The sequence below is a fragment of the Bufo bufo genome, chromosome 5 (genome assembly GCF_905171765.1).
Source record: "Bufo bufo chromosome 5, aBufBuf1.1, whole genome shotgun sequence".
Lineage (NCBI taxonomy): Eukaryota > Metazoa > Chordata > Amphibia > Anura > Bufonidae > Bufo > Bufo bufo.
In genome coordinates, this window is record NC_053393.1 from 545727331 (window position 1) to 545747964 (window position 20634).

General features: G+C 44.8%; 1 protein-coding gene across 4 annotated transcripts in view; it reads left to right on the top strand.

Moving 5' to 3' along the window:
- LOC121000740 (protein HEG-like) overlaps positions 1–20634 on the top strand; it is a 64703-nt gene that overhangs the window by 9401 nt on the left and 34668 nt on the right. For all 4 annotated transcript variants that reach the window (XM_040431362.1, XM_040431361.1, XM_040431363.1 and 1 more), the window contains 6 exons: positions 4229–4354; positions 9614–9762; positions 9895–9953; positions 13584–13738; positions 13941–14069; positions 15794–15836. In XM_040431362.1, the coding sequence (XP_040287296.1) occupies positions 4229–4354; positions 9614–9762; positions 9895–9953; positions 13584–13738; positions 13941–14069; positions 15794–15836 (661 nt within the window). The remainder of the gene's footprint in view (positions 1–4228; positions 4355–9613; positions 9763–9894; positions 9954–13583; positions 13739–13940; positions 14070–15793; positions 15837–20634) is intronic.

Genomic DNA, 20634 nt, shown 5'->3' on the forward strand with positions numbered 1-20634 from the left:
ACGCTAGTGTGAAAGTACCCTAAGCACAGCGAATGTAGGGGAGGTGACCTTACGGAGAACCCAACTGGATTTGCTAAATGTAAGAGCCAAGACATAATGCTCATCAATAAAGAACTGCAGGGGCTCACTGTAACGAATCCTCAGAATATTCTTCCCTCCATTTACACATTTATCATAGTGTGGACATGTCTTCTGTGGGTGTTGTACGTTCCCATCGCTGTACCCTTCCCTCCAGAGGATGCAGCATTTCTTCTTTAGGGAATCTTCAGATAATGGTTTCCTTACAGCACAGTCAGTGGAACCAAATTGTCAGATCAACTTGGTGCAGTTATATTAAACAGTACCAAAATTGCAAGATCCAGCGAAGCCACTGGCATTAACATTTCCTGCTTCCCAATTGTTTGTAGCCTTAGGGCACAGCAATAACTGCACCGAGCACTTGACCCGGGAAGCTGAAAAAAAGCTACAACTCTCACCCTACTTCAAAAGGCTGCCTGTGGCTATGAAAATTGAATGTTGGGATTTGTAGTTCTGTACAATGTACAGTTGCAAGAAAAAGTATGTGAACCCTTTGGAATGATATGGATTTCTGCACAAATTGGTCATAAAATGTGATCTGATCCTCATCTAAGTCACAACAATAGACAATCACAATCTGCTTAAACTAATAACACACAAAGAGTTAAATTTTACCATGTTTTTATTGAACACACCATGTAAACATTCACAGTGCAGGTGGAAAAAGTATGTGAACCCTTGGATTTAATAACTGGTTGAACCTCCTTTGGCAGCAATAACTTCCACCCAAGGTTTCCTGTAGTTGCAGATCAGACGTGCACAACGGTCAGGAGTAATTCTTGACCATTCCTCTTTACAGGACTGTTTCAGTTCAGCAATATTCTTGGGATGTCTGGTGTGAATCACTTTCTTGAGGTCATGCCACAGCATCTCAATCGGGTTGAGGTCAGGACTCTGACTGGGCCACTCCAGAAGGCGGATTTTCTTCTGTTTAAGCCATTCTGTTGTTGATTTACTTCTATGCTTCGGGTCGTTGTCCTGTTGCAACACCCATCTTCTGTTGAGCTTCAGCTGGTGGACAGATGGCCTTAAGTTCTTCTGCAAAATGTCTTGATAAACTTGGGAATTCCTTTTTCCTTCGATGATAGCAATCCGTCCAGGCCCTGACGCAGCAAAGCGGCCCCAAACCATGATGCCCCCACCACCATACTTCACAGTTGGGATGAGGTTTTGATGTTGGTGTGCTGTGCCTCTTTTTCTTCACACATAGTGTTGTGTGTTTCTTCCAAACAACTCAACTTTGGTTTCATCTGTCCACAGAATATTTTGCCAGTACTGCTGTGGAACATCCAGGTGCTCTTGTGCAAACTGTAAACGTGCAGCAATATTTTTTTTGGACAGCAGTGGCTTCCTCTGTGGTGTCCTCCCATGAAATCCATTCTTGTTTAGTGTTTTACGCAGGGGCGTTGCTAGGGTCTCAAAACATCCGGGGCACAAGCCCCAATAAATATGTTGCCCCCCCCCCCACTTTGCTGTACTTGCTATACAGCAGCACTTACCTGTCACGTCCAGGGTCTCCAGGTGACGTCTCCCCTCTGTTATCAAATTCTCTGTAGATCTTCTCTCTCATCATCTTCTCCACTCGATCTGGACAACTTCTCTCAGCCGCCTCGTCTCTGCAGAGTGTGACACACAGACATCTTAGCTTCCTCATATTTTATCATTATCCCCCAACTGGAGTCCCCACAGTGTTATCCTGCTGCTTGCTGTGCCCCCCCCCCCCCCCCAGGGGTGTAGCTATAAGGGGTGCAGAGGTAGCAGTCGCTACCGGGCCCAGGAGCCTGAAGGGGCCCAAAGACACTTGTGCCGCATAAGAAGACACACAAAGCACTGAGGGAAGGGGGGCCCAAGCTGAACTCTTGCACCGGGGCCCATGAGCCTTTAGTTACGCCCCTGCCCCCCCCCCTCAATACCCCCAAATACTATCCTGAAGAAACATTACTGCCCCCCATAGTAATAGTGCTCCTCATAGTCCCACCAATAGTAATTCCCTTCTAGAATGCCCTCATTAGTAACACTGCCCCAACCGTGATAATGCTCAACAATGCCCCCATTATTAGAAGAGCCCTCCCATATTAATAATACCCTCAAAGAGTAGAAATAAGGACCCCTATTGTTCCCCCAGTGGTAATAAAGCTCCCTACAGACCCCTCAGTAGTAATAAGGCCCCCATAGTGCGCTTAGTAGAAATAAGGCCGATCTATAAGACCCTCCTATAGAGCCCCCAGTAGTAATAAGACCGCCTATAATGTCCCCTGGATCTGCAGTGCCCCCTGCAGTTATAATCCTCCCTCCACCATACAGTCCCATGTAAATAACATCACCTCCTCCCCAGCCGCCTCCAACACACAGTCCCATGTAAACATCACCCCCTAAGGCTACTTTCACACTTGCGTTCTTGCGGATCTGTCCTGTACTTGTACAGGACGGATCCGCACCGATAATACAAACGAATGCATCCGTTCAGGACCGATTCGTTTGTATTAGATTTGAATTTCTAAGTCCCAATACGGATCCGTCCTGACTTACATTGAAAGTCAATGGGGGACGGATCCGTTTACAATTGCACCATTTTGAGTCAATGCAAAGGGATCCGTCCCCATTTACTTACATTGTAAGTCAGGACGGATCCGTTTGGCTCCGCAAGGCCATGTGGAAACAAAAACGCTGCCTGCAGCATTTTGGGGTCCGCCTCCAAAATGGAACGGGGGGCCTTACGGAGCCGAACGAATGCATTCTGAATGGATCCGCATCCATTCAGAATGCATTGGGGTTAAACTGATGCATTTGGGGCTGCTTGTGAGAGCCTTGAAACCGATCTCACAAGCGGATCCCCAAACACAAGTGTGAACGTAGCCTAAACATTAAGCCCCATGTACATAAACATCATTCCCCCCCACCATCCACTTTCAACATACAGTCCCATGAAAATAACATCACTCCCTCCCCCAACCACCTCAAGCACACAGTTCCATGTCAATAACATACCTCCCTTCAGCCCTAACATACATCCTAGTTAAATAACTACAACCCCCAGCATTGCTCTGCCTCTCCCTTCACTTACCTCTCCTCATATATAGACATCAGCATTAGGCTCCTTCTCCTCTTCACTCCGGTCCAATCCTGCACTGGTCACATGATGGTGACATCATCCAGGTCATCCTATCACAGCCTGTTTTGCTGATCACATGACCTGTGATGTCACCACAGGTCCTTCATCTCTTCCCAGTGTATTAGATTCAATTGTATTGCCGTTCTGTGTACGGCAATACAGTTGTATCTAGCAGGCAGGACATTCGGGGAATGGGACAAAACATCCGGGGCCCAGGCCCCGAATGTTTTAACCTAGCGACGCCCCTGGTTTTACGTATCGTAGATTCGCTAACAGGGATGTTAGCATATGCTAGAGACTTTTGTAAGTCTTTAGCTGAAACTCTAGGATTCTTCTTCACCTCGTATGTGCTGTGTTCTTGCAGTCATCTTTACAGGACGGCCACTCCTAGGGAGAGTAGCAGCAGTGCTGAACTTTCTCCATTTATAGACAATTTGTCTTACCGTGGACTGAGGAACAGCAAGGCTTTTGGAGATACTTTTATAACCCTTTCCAGCTTTATGCAAGTCAACAATTCTTAATCGTAGGTCTTCTGAGAGCTCTTTTGTGCGAGGCATCATTCACATCAGGCAATGCTTCTTGTGAAAAGCAAACCCAGAACTGGTGTGTGTTTTTTATAGGGCAGTGCAGCTGTAACCAACATCTCCAATCTCATCTCATTGATTGGACTCCAGTTGGCTGACACCTCACTCCAATTAGCTCTTGGAGATGTCATTAGTCTAGGGGTTCACATACTTTTTCCACCTGCACTGTGAATGTTTACATGGTGTGTTCAATAAAAACATGGTAACATTTAATTCTTTGTGTGTTATTAGTTTAAGCAGACTGTGATTGTCTATTGTTGTGACTTAGATGAAGATCAGATCACATTTATGACCAATTTGTGCAGAAATCCATATCATTCCAAAGGGTTCACATACCTTTTCTTGCAACTGTATATAATATGTGCAAGTTATATGGGTGACAGTAAAATGTCCTAAAATGTTAGCCTTTCTTGTGTATCTTGTTCTCTGACATATTTCTCAAATATTATCAAAGGTGCAGTGTACTGTGTGCAGGATGAAGACTGCCCCCCATTCACCATGTGCACAGGGCAGGGGGGTCTCCGTGTGTGTCAGTGTCACCTGGGATCTTATTTCCATCATTACTTGGGGTGTATCACAGGTAAGATCCAGATATGCACATACAGGGCAGATTCTAGCTTTTCTGCTGCCTGAGGCGAAAAATGAAATGGCGCTCCCCTTCCCCTCCTAAGTACTTAGTGGTCAGGGACAGGGGAGCACCTAGCCTTTCTGCTGTCTGAGGTAAAAATTAAAAAAGGTCACCCAAATGACAAATTCTCAACCTAACCCATTCCCTCCAGACCGGTGGGGATCAGCTTTTTGAGGAGAGGGCAGCGCTCATATGAGAGCTGCTTTCTCTGCTCTGTTCACCCACTCGCCGCACCATTTGCAGTGATGAGCCGGTAAACAGAGCAGAGAAGGCAGTGATCATATGGAAAAAGAAAAAAAAAAGCGGAAACCCCCTTTAAAGACATACTTGGAAAACATTCCATACAGCGCTACAGAACATACAGGGTCATACAGCGCCACATATCTACCTCTTACATCCAGTGACGTCTCCTCTCTGATGTAGACATTCTCTTTCCTCATCTTCTCCATTCAGACCAGACCGCCATGGTGACTTCTTTCAGCCATCCCTTCTCTCTGCAGATTTTACCAAACAGACATCTTAGTTTCCTACTTTTCCATCATCTTCCTCACTTTCTGAACACCCCATTCTGCCGCCCCCAATACCGTGCCCGCTGTGCTCCCCAATACTATACCTCAGAAACAGTTCCCCTAAAAAATACTGGTACCACACAGATAGTGAACCAGTACAAAAAATACCCCTTTACCTTTCATATCAGACCCCATATCAAACCTCAGATGAGACCCCCATCTCAGACCAGACCGTCTTTAGACCTCTATGTCAGACCTCAGATCAGACCCCCAATAGACCTCCATGTCAGAAACCCCCATCTCAGACCAAACCCCCCATGTTTCAGACCTTAGACCAGACCCCCATCAGGCCTCTCAGACCCCCATATCAGACCTCAGACCAGACCTCCAGACCCCCATATCAGACCTCATTAGACTTCCATACCCCCATATTAGACCCCCAGACCCCCATTTAAGACCCTCAGACCCCTATCTCCGACCCCTATTAGACCTCCAGACCCCCATTAGACCTCCAGAGCCCCATATCAGACCCAATTAGATCTTTAAAACCCATTAGACCTTCAGACCCCATATCATACCCCCATTAGACTGCCAGGCCGCCATTAGACTTACAGACCCCCAATCAGACCTCAGACCAAACCTCCAGACCTCTATATCAGATCTCAGACCAGACCTCCAGACCCCCATATCAGACTTAAGACCAGACCTCCAGACCCCCATATCAGACCTCCAGACCCCCAGAGCCCTATATCAGACCCCCATTAGACCTTCAGACCACTATATTAGACCCCCATTAGACCTCCAGACCCCCATATCAAACCTCAGACCAGACCTTCAGACCCACCATTAGACTTCTAGATGCCCATATTAAACCAGACCCCCATTAGACCGCCAGGCCCCCATTAGACTTACAGACCCCCATTAGACTTACAGATCCCCATATCAGACCTCAGACCAGACCTCCAGACCCCCATTAGACCTCCAGACCCTAATATCAGACCCCCATTAGACCTCCAGTCCCCCATATCAGACCCCATTAGATCTCCAGACCCCCATTAGACCTCCAGACCCACATATTGGACATCCAGGCCCCCATTAGACATGCAGACCCCCAATCAGACCTCAGACCCCCATTAAACCTCAGATCCCCCATATCAGACTATAAAATAAATAAAGTAACTTACCTCTCCTGCTCTGCCGCTCCTCTCCTGGTCCGGCAGTGTCCCAGGCTCTTATCTCTTCTCAGGTCCCGCGCTGTACAGTCACCTGACCTCCTGCAGCGTCAGGTCACAGTGCGCTCTGTACATCTTGACGCTGCAGGCAGCCAGAACACAGCAGCGCGGGACCTGAGAAGAGCGAGCAGGAGGAGGGGTAAGTACAGCACTCACAGCACTTCTCTCCCCTGCCCCCTGAATACTAGAGAGAGCTTCCATTATGGAAGCGCTCACTAGTATTCACTTTATAAGATGCACTGCATCTTATAAAGGGAAAAGTACAGCTCTACTGGCAAGGGGGGCATCGGCCCAAGTTGCCGTCTAAGGCTAGATTCTCATCTCGCCTCATGGCAAAAGCGGGCCTGTCCACATTCATCAGAGGTAGACTGCATCTACAAAACCTACAGACATTTGAGCTGTGTATCTGAGACCAAACTCTATATTCCTCATTACCAAAATTTTAAAACACAGTGATTTGCACTCTGATCAGTAAAAATGACATGCCACAGCCACAAATGACAAGCCACAGCAGTACATACTACTTAAAAGGGTTGTCCGAGTTATGAAAAAAAAATATATAGCACCGAAAATCTGATGGGCAGCAATATATAACTAAGCTAAGCAAGTTTTAGGTAAAAAAAATATATATTTCCTCATTTCCCTGGTTCTTTTCTGGCCCTTTGTTTACATTCAATAAAAACAATCTCTGCCCCTCTCCCTGCTCTGCAAAGGGAGTGAATACAAGAGCTGCCCTGAGTGACATGTCTGCCTGCTGGGTGACTCAGCAGCATGTTGTATGTGTAGGACTACAAGTCCCAGCTGTACAATAACAGTGCTGATACACACAGGATCTTCCCCCTACCTGTTCTTGTGCAATGCTCTGCAGAACTCCTGTCAGCTATTGTACCCTAACTCCTTAGCTATGAGTTTGGCCGTGGTATGTCGCAGTGGCACCGCCTCCGGGTACCGAGTGGCGTAGTCTAGAATGACTAAGATGTGTTGGTGTCCTCTAGCGGACTTCGGTATTGGGCCTATGAGGTCCATAGCGATTCGCTCAAACGGCACCTCGATGATCGGGAGAGGTACCAAGGGACTGCAGGAAAAGGTGCTGGGGGCTAGTTGCCTGGCAGGTCGGGCAAGACTTACAGAATTCGTCCACCTCCCTAAACACACTGGGCCAGTAAAACTGTTGTAGTATCCTGTCCTGTGTCTTCTGCATTCCCAGATGACCCCCGAGAACATGCTGGTGGGCTAACTCTAACACGAGTTTGCAAAAATCCTGGGGCACCACCAACTGTTCAATGGATTCACCTTGCATCTGGTTTACCCGGTACACCATATTCTGATAAACCACAAAACGGGGGAACACTGACTCTGCCCCTGGTTGTTGTAGTTCACCCTCTACTATTAATACATTTTCCCAGGCTTGGGATAGGGTTGGGTCCCGACATTGGGCGGTAGCAAAATTATCCGCGGAGACATTGAGGTCTGCCAGCTCAGGACCCGGTGGCAAGTCCTCCATGTCTCCCACCATCACACTTAGCGGGGTTGTCTCCCCCTCTTTCACCGAAGTGGTGGTCACCACTACCGCTGGCCCTTCGGACTCAGGTTCCCAGGGTTCTGGTCTCCCCCCTGAGCTGGGCCACTCTGCTAGGGTTACCCCTGTCTCATAGGTATCAGTCACTCTCATAGCAGGCCACCGTGCCGGGAAGCCACTCCCTATAATAAGTTTGTAGTGTAGATTGGTGGCCACCTCATGGGTCCACCTGCCGGCAACCGTGGATAGAGACACCATAGCTGTTGGATAGTCTTTTAAGTCTCCATGAATACACATGACCCCGACTTTCCGGCCAGTATACTCAGTGGACCGTACCAGGGAAGCCCTTACCAGGGTCACCAGACTCCCTGAGTCCAACAGAGCCTCCGTCGGAGTGTCTCCCACCTCCACCTGGCTGGCACAAGTGATTCAGAGTCTCCGGAGCAACCACTGCACACAGCTTCCTAGTATATAACGACTGACGGAAGCAATAGTTCGTGTCCATAGGTTCCACCTGATGTGGACAGTCAGCTCGTACATGGCCAGGCTCCCGACACCACCAGCAGATTATCAGAGCTGGGTCCACAGGGGGTACATCCCAGGTGGTTTGGTGTGCACAAATCGCCGGGTCTGGGGTGGAGAGTTACGGGATTTGACTACCCCCCTCCCAAAAGAACCTCCAAAAGTTGTACATGGCCACTACTATAACTACTATAATACTGCTCCTACAGTATGTACAAGAATATAACTACTATAATACTGCTCCTATGTACAAGGATATAACTACTATAATACTGCTCACTATGTACAAGAATATAACTACTATAATACTGCTCCTATGTACAAGAATATAACTACTATAATACTGCTCCTATGTACAAGAATATAACTACTATAATACTGCTCCTATGTACAAGAATATAACTACTATAATACTGCTCCTATATACAAGAATATAACTACTATAATACTGCCTCCTATGTACAAGAATATAACTACTATAATACTGCCTCCTATATACAAGAATATAACTGCTATAATACTGCTCCTATGTACAAGAATATAACTACTATAATACTGCTCCTATGTACAGGAATATAACTACTATAATACTGCCTCCTATGTACAAGAATATAACTACTATAATACTGCCTCCTATGTACAAGAATATAACTACTATAATACTACCTCCTATGTACAAGAATATAACTACTATAATACTGCCCCTATGTACAAGAATATAACTACTATAATACTGCTCCTATGTACAAGAATATAACTACTATAATACTGCCTCCTATGTACAAGAATATAACTACTATAATACTGCTCCTATGTACAGGAATATAACTACTATAATACTGCCTCCTGTGTACAAGAATATAACTACTATAATACTGCTCCTATGTACAAGAATATAACTACTATAATACTGCCTCCTATGTACAAGAATATAACCACTATAATGCTGCTCCTATGTACAGGAATATAACTACTATAATACTGCTCCTATGTACAAGAATATAACTACTATAATACTGCTCCTATGTACAAGAATATAACTACTATAATACCGCTCCTATGTACAAGAATATAACTACTATAATACTGCTCCTATGTACAAGAATATAACTACTATAATACTGCTCCTATGTACAAGAATATAATTACTATAATACTACCTCCTATGTACAAGAATATAATTACTATAATACTACCTCCTATGTACAAGAATATAATTACTATAATACTACCTCCTATGTACAAGAATATAATTACTATAATACTACCTCCTATGTACAAGAATATAACTACTATAATACTGCCTCCTATGTATAAGAATATAATTACTATAATACTACCTCCTATGTACAAGAATCTATTTTCTGCAGCAGTGCCCTATGATTATAAGTTACTGTAAGTTAACTTTTTAGTTTTCTTTTTCTGGAAGCCAGAACATTCCTAGCCAGGATTCCTTCCTCCGTTTTGTACTGGGATTCGATATCAGTGAACACGACTGGACATAGCAGTAATGAGGATGATATCAGACATATGGAGGCCGCTCAGTACCATTCTGACATCTTTAGAGTGCGGGTCTTGGTAAGAATTATTGTCTGTGAATAATGTACTTGGAAGGACGGCATTTTGAACAGTTGTTAACACAACCTTTATGGCGTGATTTGGCTTCTTACTTGAACTGAATGATGTAAAAACATTTCCCTTTAATTCCAGTTTCAGAATGTTTTTGGTCACATTCCGGGTTATCTATCTACGTCGGTCACTGATGTCGAGTGAGTAAAACTATGTACTGCAGTACCGTAAATGTGACAGAGAAAGAATCCTATATAAAGATATATACAGCATCTACTAGGGAGATCCCAGGAGATTACTGCATACAGATATATACAGCCACCACTAGAGGGAGCTCAGGAGATTACTGCATACAGATATATACAGCCACCACTAGAGGGAGCTCAGGAGATTACTACATATAGATATATACAGCCACCACTAAAGGGAGCTCAGGAGATTACTACATACAGATATACACAGCCACCACTAGAGGGAGCTCAGGAGATTACTGCATACAGATAGATACAGCCACCACTAGAGGGAGCTCAGGAGATTATTACATACAGATATATACAATTACTGCTAGAGGGAGCTCAGGAGATTACTACATACAGATATATACAGCTAGCACTAGAGAGAGCTCAGGAGATTACTACATACAGATATATACAGCCACCACTAGAGGGAGCTCAGGAGATTGCTGCATTCAGATATATACAGCTACCAATAGAGGGAGCTCAGGAGATTACTACATACAGATATATACAGCTAGCACTAGAGGGAGCTCAGGAGATTACTACATACAGATATATACAGCCACCACTAGAGGGAGCTCAGGAGATTGCTGCATTCGGATATATACAGCCACCACTAGAGGGAGCTCAGGAGATTACTACATACAGATATATACAGCTAGCACTAGAGGGAGCTCAGCAGATTACTACATACAGATATATACAACCACCACTAGAGGGAGCTCAGGAGATTACTACATACAGATATATACAGCCACCACTAGAGGGAGCTCAGGAGATTACTACATACAGATATATACAGCTAGCACTAGAGGGAGCTCAGGAGATTACTGCATACAGATATATACAGCCACCACTAGAGGGAGCTCAGGAGATTACTGCATACAGATATATACAGCCACCACTAGAGGGAGCTCAGGAGATTACTACATATGGATATATACAGCCACCACTAGAGGGAGCTCAGGAGATTGCTGCATACAGATATATACAGGCAGCACTAGAGGGAGCTCCGGAGATTACTACATACAGATATATACAGCCACCACTAGAGGGAGCTCAGGAGATTACTACATACAGAAATACACAGCCACCACTAGAGGGAGCTCAGGAGATTACTGCATACAGATATATACAGCCACTGCTAGAGGGAGCTCAGGAGATTATTACATACAGATATATACATTTACTGCTAGAGGGAGCTCAGGAGATTACTACATACAGATATATACAGCCACCACTAGAGGGAGCTCAGGAGATTGCTGCATTCAGATATATACAGCCACCACTAGAGGGAGCTCAGGAGATTACTACATACAGATATATACAGCCACCACTAGAGGGAGCTCAGGAGATTACTACATACAGATATATACAGTCATCACTAGAGGGAGCTCAGGAAAATACTACATACAGATATATACAGTCACCACTAGAGGGAGCTCAGGAGATTGCTGCATTCAGATATATACAGCCACCACTAGAGGGAGCTCAGGAGATTACTACATACAGATATATACAGCCACCACTAGAGGGAGCTCAGGAGATTACTACATACAGATATATATAGTCATCACTAGAGGGAGCTCAGGAAATTACTACATACAGATATATACAGCCACCACTAGAGGGAGCTCAGGAGATTGCTGCATTCAGATATATACAGCCACCACTAGAGGGAACTCAGGAGATTACTACATACAGATATATACAGCCACCACTAGAGGGAGCTCAGGAGATTACCACATACAGATATATACAGCCACCACTAGAGGGAGCTCAGGAGATTACTACATACAGATATATACAGCCACCACTAGAGGGAGCTCAGGAGATTACTACATACAGATATATACAGCCACCACTAGAGGGAGCTCAGGAGATTACTACATACAGATATATACAGCCACCACTAGAGGGAGCTCAGGAGATTGCTGCATTCAGATATATACAGCCACCACTAGAGGGAGCTCAGGAGATTATTACATACAGATATATACATTTACTGCTAGAGGGAGCTCAGGAGATTACTACATACAGATATATACAGCCACCACTAGAGGGAGCTCAGGAGATTACTACATACAGATATATACAGCCACCACTAGAGGGAGCTCAGGAGATTACTACATACAGATATATACAGTCACCACTAGAGGGAGCTCAGGAGATTACTACATACAGATATATACAGCCACCACTAGAGGGAGCTCAGGAGATTACTACATACAGATATATACAGCCACCACTAGAGGGAGCTCAGGAGATTACTACATACAGATATATACAGCCATCACTAGAGGGAGCTCAGGAGATTACTACATACAGATATATACAGCTAGCACTAGAGGGAGCTCAGGAAATTACTGCATACAGATATATACAGCCACTACTAGAGGGAGCTGAGGAGATTACTACATACAGATATATACAGCCACCACTAGAGGGAGCTCAGGAGATTACTACATACAGATATATACAGCCACCACTAGAGGGAGCTCAGGAGATTACTACATACAGATATATACAGCCATCACTAGAGGGAGCTCAGGAGATTACTACATACAGATATATACAGCTAGCACTAGAGGGAGCTCAGGAGATTACTACATACAGATATATACAGCCACCACTAGAGGGAGCTGAGGAGATTACTACATACAGATATATACAGCCACCACTAGAGAGAGCTCAGGAGATTACTACATACAGATATATACAGCCACCACTAGAGGGAGCTCAGGAGATTACTACATACAGATATATACAGCCACCACTAGAGGGCACTCAGGAGATTACTACATACAGATATATACAGCCACCACTAAAGGGAGCTCAGGAGATTACTACATACAGATATATACAGCCACCACTAGAGAGAGCTCAGGAGATTACTACATACAGATATATACAGCCACCACTAGAGGGAGCTCAGGAGATTACTACATACAGATATATACAGCCACCACTAGAGGGCACTCAGGAGATTACTACATACAGATATATACAGCCACCACTAAAGGGAGCTCAGGAGATTACTGCATACAGATATATACAGCCACCACTAAAGGGAGCTCAGGAGATTGCTGCATTCAGAGATATACAGCCACCACTGAATGTTCATGCACCAGTTCATGCTCCGATGCTCTCCTTTGCCCTGTGCTAAATTGCGCAGGGAAAAGGCATTTTCAGGAGTTCCGGTGACGAACCAGGCTCTCCATGGGGCTACCAGGAAGCCTGGTGACGTCACCGGCACTGATGGGCGGGCTTTAGCGCTGCCCTAGCCAGTAAAACATCTAGGGCAGCAGTAAAGCACTCCCATCTGAGCCGGTGACGTTACCGAACACACAAGCCTCCGTCCGGCAATGTGTTATTGTAAAAAAAAGAGCCCGTGCCCTGCGTGATCTAGCGCAGGGCAAGGGAGCGCATCGGAGCATGAGATGCTCCGATGCTAACATCAGGGGGGCTGCCTGGGTGAAAATATGGGTATGTCGGGGTTCAGCTCTGAACGCGGACAACCCCTTTAAAGTCATAGGAGGGAGCTGTTTGAGGCACTTTCTAGGGTGAGGCTCATGGCGGCTCTGCCTTCTGCAGGTTGGATGAAGGTCACGTGACAATCGCCCATTCATTCTCCACCCTGTATCCAGTCTCTGAGGAGGACGTGTGGAGTGCGCTGACCGTCTCCCCGCCGCCCTGCGCGGAACCTCATCCCGACTGTGTGTCTCCGCTGACCAGTGACAACTATAAGGGTACGATGAGTCCTGACCGACTGTTGTCAGGAAATGTTTAACTTACGATAACGTCTCAACAAGGTGATCTAGAAAAATCTGTGGTAGCAAGCTCCATAACTGCACTGCTCTAACTGGAAAGAATCCTTCCCTCCTATGTCCTCCTGTGTCCACTTTAAGGTTCACTCTCCACCCCCTTACTTACCCCTTATCTTTATTGCAGGTCTTAGCCTATGTGACTATGATATGTGTGACTCCTCCTCCAGTGCCTGCCTCATCCACGGGGGGCTTGTGACCTGCGAGTGCCGTCCAGGATTTTATAAGTTCAGCCCCATGGACCGCTCATGTAGAGGTGAGAGGGACAGCAAGCACTGTTACTGCAGTCTAACCTGTCATTTACCACATCTGCCCGAAAGAAAACCGGGACACCGTGTAATGAAAACTTCTGCAATTTTCTGCTTTATCTTTTCAAGATCTCTGCTTGCTGCCATTGAATAAAAGCATGCATTATTTTTCTCCAAAGGCTGGATCTAATACAGCTGACAGTTTGTTACAATTGTATCCAGTCTAAGCAATCTTCTGTCAGGATTCCAGAGCGATTCCTACTGAGCTGTTACGTTGTAACAAACTATAGTGAGACTTACTATACTGACAGTTACCTGACAGAGAATTGTATAGACTGGATACATTGTATCAGGTCTGTATAGGAGCTTTCTGGATTCAGTAGCACCAAGCAGTGATTTTGATCTGATTGGCCATTCCTTTTGTGTACAGGGACCCCTTTCTCGTGATCTTCAAGGGCCCCAGCAGATGGACCCCCACCAATCAGATGATTATCCACCATTAAATGGATAGATTTGGAATTAGAATCTGTTTTCCCTTAGTCCTGTCAGCAGCACAGCTTATAGGGGATTCTCCGCCCTGCGGGGCTGACAGTACGGGTGGAGATTTTAACTGACACCTAAACGCCATATGTGCAGTGATAAGAGACGTCAAGGAATATGAAGTTTTGTTCTGCAAGTCTCTGATCCTGCAAGCGTCCTGGAGGGGGAGCTTCACTGGGAAGTGCTCTCTGTATGGAGCGGCTTCCCAGCCCTTCCCCTCTCCCCTGAGTGACAGCTTGTTGGATGTTACAGCTGTCACTCATAGCAGAGGGGAAGGGAGTGCTTCACAGTGAAGCTCCGCCTCCTGGGCACTTGCAGGATCAGAACCTGGCAGAATTAAACCTCATATTTACACTACTCCTGATAATAAAAGCTCCACAAAACGTATGAATGTCCTGTCCTTACCTAGTATTGTCACACCTGCTCCCTTTAATAGTGCAAATTTGGGAAATATAAGATATTAAAAATGTATCTTTTTTGGGAGGGAATGGAAAAGACTATTATCACTATTAGCCATTATTTAGATTTTTTTTTACATCTTATGCAATGAGTAAAAGGAAAAGAGAGATTATTTTGCCTTTTTCTTTTTTTTTCTTGCTAAACATTTTATCAAATTTTAAGTTTCTTCCCACTATGGGACTGTAAGAGGCATTCACGTAATCACTTGTATAATACACTGCAATACCTCTGCATAACAGTGCATTATATGTGTCATTCTTTCACTGACAGGCAGCCTGGCCTAATATGGCAGATGGCTGACCTAGAGGCCTGCTGCTGCCATGAGATCCACTCAGGGGCTTTATGCTTGCATCACAGGGCGACCAAAAAGTGTGACAGAGGGAGCCTGTTCTTTTAATTGCTTAGATGCCATGGTTTCTATTGGCAGCAGCATCTAAGGGGTTAAACTGGCTGGATCAGATTATCTCCTATCCCTGAAGTTGTGGCTGAAGCCCGGATGCTGATCTTGTGGGTTCAGTGGCAGCATCCACGACACCCACCAGGACTGTATATATCAGTCATGGATCACAAAGAGACAAAATATTACAGCGTCAGAAACCTTTCAATATACAGTGATTAACACCTACTGACATTAGACTGGAAACCCCCGACAGGATATCTGCATGTAATCTACAGTATATCAACGTGTGCCCTGTGTTAGGTGTCACTCCTGATGTCGATTTATTTTTCACAGAATGTGGAAGCGGATTCCAGTGGACAGAGAACGGGTGTAAGAGGTTTGTACTCTTCTATGATTATGTGGTGCGATGTCCATGACCTGATTTACTGTGTACATACATTACTTATCCTGTATTATACTCCTGTGAGCTGCTATCACTGTGCACATACATTACTTATCCTGTACTGATCCTGAGTTATATCCTTTATTATACTCCAGAGCTGCACTCACTATTCTGCTGGTGCAGTCACTGTGTACATACATTACTTATCCTGTACTGATCCTGAGTTACATCCTGTATTATACTCCAGAGCTGCACTCACTATTCTGCTGGTGCAGTCACTGTGTACATACATTACTTATCCTGTACTGATCCTGAGTTACATCCTGTAATATACTCCAGAGCTGTACTCACTATTCTGCTGGTGCAGTCACTGTGTACATACATTACTTATTCTGTACTGATCCTGAGTTACATCCTGTATTATACTCCAGAGCTGCACTCACTATTCTGCAGTCACTGTGTACATACATTACTTATCCTGTACTGATCCTGAGTTACATCCTGTATTATACTCTAGAGCTGCATTCACTATTCTGCTTGTGCAGTCACTGTGTACATACATTACATTACTTATCCTGTACTGATCCTGAGTTACATCCTGTATTATACTCCAGAGCTGCATTCACTATTCTGCTTGTGCAGTAACTGTGTACATACATAACATTACTTATCCTGTACTGATCCTGAGTTACATCCTGTATTATACTCTAGAGCTGCATTCACTATTCTGCTTGTGCAGTCACTGTGTACATACATTACATTACTTATCCTGTACTGATCCTGAGTTACATCCTGTATTATTCTCCAGAGCTGCGCTCACTATTTTGATGGTGGAGTCACTGTGTACATACAATACTTATTCTGTACTGATCCTGAGTTACATCCTGTATTATACTCCAGAGCTGCACTCACTATTCTGCTGGTGCAGTCACTGTGTACATACATTACTTATTCTGTACTGATCCTGAGTTACATCCTGTATTATACTACAGAGCTGCACTCACTATTCTGCTGGTGCAGTCACTGTGTACATACATTACTTATCCTGTACTGATCCTGAGTTACATCCTGTATTATACTACAGAGCTGCACTCACTATTCTGCTGGTGCAGTCACTGTGTACATACATTACTTATTCTGTACTGATCCTGAGTTACATCCTGTATTATACTCCAGAGCTGCACCCACTATTCTGCTGGTGCAGTCACTGTGTACATACATTACATTACTTTTCCTGTACTGATCCTGAGTTACATCCTGTATTCTACTCCAGAGCTGCACTCACTATTCTGCTGGTGCAATCACTGTGTACATACATTACTTATCCTGTACTGATCCTGAGTTACATCCTGTATTATACTCCAGAGCTGCACTCACTATTCTGCTGGTGGAGTCACTGTGTACATACATTACTTATCCTGTACTGATCCTGAGTTATAGCTTGTATTATACTCCAGAGCTACACTTACTATTCTGCACCTATTTCACTCAAAGTACACCTGGAGGATATCGGGCGTGGAGTTGCTTCTTTTTTGCAACTTTTTAAAAAGTCCCACTTCATAAATATGACGTATTAGTGATCTACTCATCGGAAAAACTGACTAACTTCTCACTCCACTCCTGAAAGTGGCAGGGGTAGGCGCAGCTTTCAAAACATTGCAAAGATTTTGCGCAAATCCACTTTTCCACAGCATACCTGGCGTACCAGATGTGATTAACGTCCCCCATTGTTTAATTGCTTTTGTATGACGATATAAACAGTGTCATCAAGAGAGTGCCCCTATAAACAGCTTCACCCAGAGTGTGCCCCTATACAGTGACATCCAGAGAGTTCCTTCTTCAAATAGTGAGTGTCACTATAAACAGTCACATCTAGAGAATGACACCATAAACAATCTCAATTAAGGGTGACCCTATAAACAGGGTATCATGTAATTGCCTGGTCTACCAGTAGATGGCGGCAACATTGGCAATGTTAGTTTCCCTGGAGAGGAACCTCCTATTTCCATTCCAGCCCTCACTAGAGAGGGAGGAGTTTAGCTAGTGAAGTTCAGTTCCAGCCTACCCTTCCAAAGGGAAGGTTGTGTGTTGGCCAGCAGAGCACTGCCTGCTCTGCTGGGCCTGAAGGCCCTGCCTGCAAGTTCTACATGGTTGCTTGTCCCCTCCTGGGCTCACATTGCCTCAAAGCTAAGAGAAATTGAAGCCAGGAAGAAGTTCCTAGGACTAAAGATCAAGTGAGAGACAGACTACAGCTGAACTAAGTTCCGTCAGAAGAGGAAAGTTCCTATTTACTCCAGCTAGCATAGCAGAGCTGAGATTGTTGCAGAGAAGCATTTGCCTGCCAAAGTTAAGCCAATACCTGCTGATGACCAAGATACCGTTTGGAAACTGGATTACCGTTTATGCCAAGAAAAGCTGTGTTCAACGTTACTACAAGTCTGGACTCCATTTATTTTACTTATTCATCATCCAAGTTCAACCACCCTTTTTGCACTTGCTTCGGACTACACCACGTCTGGGATCCAACGATATCCAGGTAGGAGCACCGTGACTCGTGTAAACAACAGCTATAGAGATTGTACACCACTCTGGCAATCTTACCTTGGGTACACATTGAGGAACATATTTCGTAGAAACCTCCTAAGGGGCAAGGGATACCCCAGACGCGGGCAGGAGGCCACTGCATTTCCACGTGGGTAGAGTCCCACGTTTCATCAGGAGTGATATAGTTGGTTGATGGCTATATAATAAATAGAGATGTCCACCGCTGATGGTGTGCCGACACCCTAGCCCCGGCGCAGTAGTGACCCTGCATTGTTGTACAGAGACGCTGGGTAAATATAATTGAAGCCACGCCGTGACTGCCAGCCAATCAGGAGTTAGGGTGCCCCCTCATCGGCGGAGTGACAGATGCTGCATACGTGCGCTAACAGGTAAAGGAGGAAAGTAACAGCGGCTATGTAAAGCAATCATAACGGACATCAATACTACATGCTGGGCTAACTGTTTTGAGGTGGATCAGCCTCAAGAGACATCAAATAAATGAGTGCTATAAAGTCACACAACAAAGCGGACTAACGCAAATGAGCATGAAAAAAAAATGATGACAGAAAAATAAAGTTTGACATTGGAGCTCAATGATGTATCAATAGGAGAGCCTATCATACCTCTTCCTAAATGAAGCAAGCATATGAAATTGCCTCATTTAGTCCATTTGTACTCCCTGTCTTCATGGTGAATATCCAGTAGGCTTCTTTGCGAAGTAACATGGTGTTAATGTTACCCAATGTCACCCCCTCCGAATGGGCTTTTTGTACCAGCTCAATGCCTTGGAATTTAAGCTAAGGAGCTAAGGGATTGATGATAAGCTTGTTTAATAACTTCCTGCGGATAGCCCCTTGTGGTAAACAGAGTTCTCAAATCACTAGCTGCTATCCTAAAGTCTGCCAACTCCGGGCTCTAAAGCACTGCCCTTTAGGGATACCTCTTTTGGGAGCCGCCAGATGCCCACTATCCAAACATAGGAGATTGTTGGTCACTGTCGTTTTTTTTTTTTTAAACATATTGGTCATAATTTAGCCGTCATTCCCAATTTTGATGGACAGATCTAAGAATGTAAGCTGTCTGTCATTGATGTCACATGTAAAAAAGAGGCCCAGCTGGTTATCATTAAGGGTAGCCACAAATTGCATAAACGCATCTTTTGTGCCTCTCCACAGTAAGAACACATCATCAATGTATCTAATCCAGATAGGGATTAGAGATGTGTATTGATCCATCGATTCATTGAAAACTACTTCTCTTTCCCACCAGCCCAGGTAGAGATTTGCGTTGGTCGGGGCACATGGACTGCCCATCCCAACTCCCCTGGAAAATGTAGCCAGTGCCCATCCAGAGAGTGCCCCTATAAACAGTGTAGTCTAGAGCAGTGTTTCCCAACCAGTGTGCCTCCAGCTGTTGCAAAACTACAACTCCCAGCATGCCCGCACAGCCAAAGGCTGTCCGGGCATGCTGGGAGTTGTAGTTTTGCAACAGCTGGAGACACACTGGTTGGGAAACACTGGTCTAGAGAGTGACCTTATAAACACTGTTGTCCAGAGAGTGTCCCTATAAACAATATAATCCAGAGAGTTCCTGTATAAACTCCTTCAGAGAGTGCCCCTATAAACAGGGTTGTCCTGAGGATAACCCCATAAACAATGTCAACCAGAGAGTGCCCCTATAAACGGTGTCATTCAGAATGCCCCTATAAGCAGTGTCATCCAGAGAGTGCCCCTATAAACAATGTCATCCAGAGAGTGCCCCTATAAACTTTGTAGTCCAGAGAGTGCCCCTATAAGCAGTTTTAACCAGAATTCCTCTATAAATGGTGTCATTCAGATAGTCTCACTATAAACAGTCATATCCAGAGAGTGCCCCTATATACAGTGTCATATAGAGAGTGATCCAATAAACAGTGTTGATCAGAAAGTGCACCTATAAATAGTGTCAACCAGAGTTCCTTTATAAAGTGTCATCCAGAGAGTGCCCCTATAAACAGTGTTGTCCAGAGAGTACACCTATAAACACTATCACCCAGAGAGTTCCTTCTTCAAACGGTGTTATCCTAAGAGTGTCACTATGAACAATCTAGAGAATAGAGGATACTGCTATACACAATGTCAGAGTGTGCCCCTATAAATAGGGTCGTCTACAGAATGCTGCTATAAATAGCCACACCCAGAAAGAGCCCATATAAACATTGTTGTCCAGAGAGTGACCCTATAAACAATATTATCCAGAGAGTTCATCT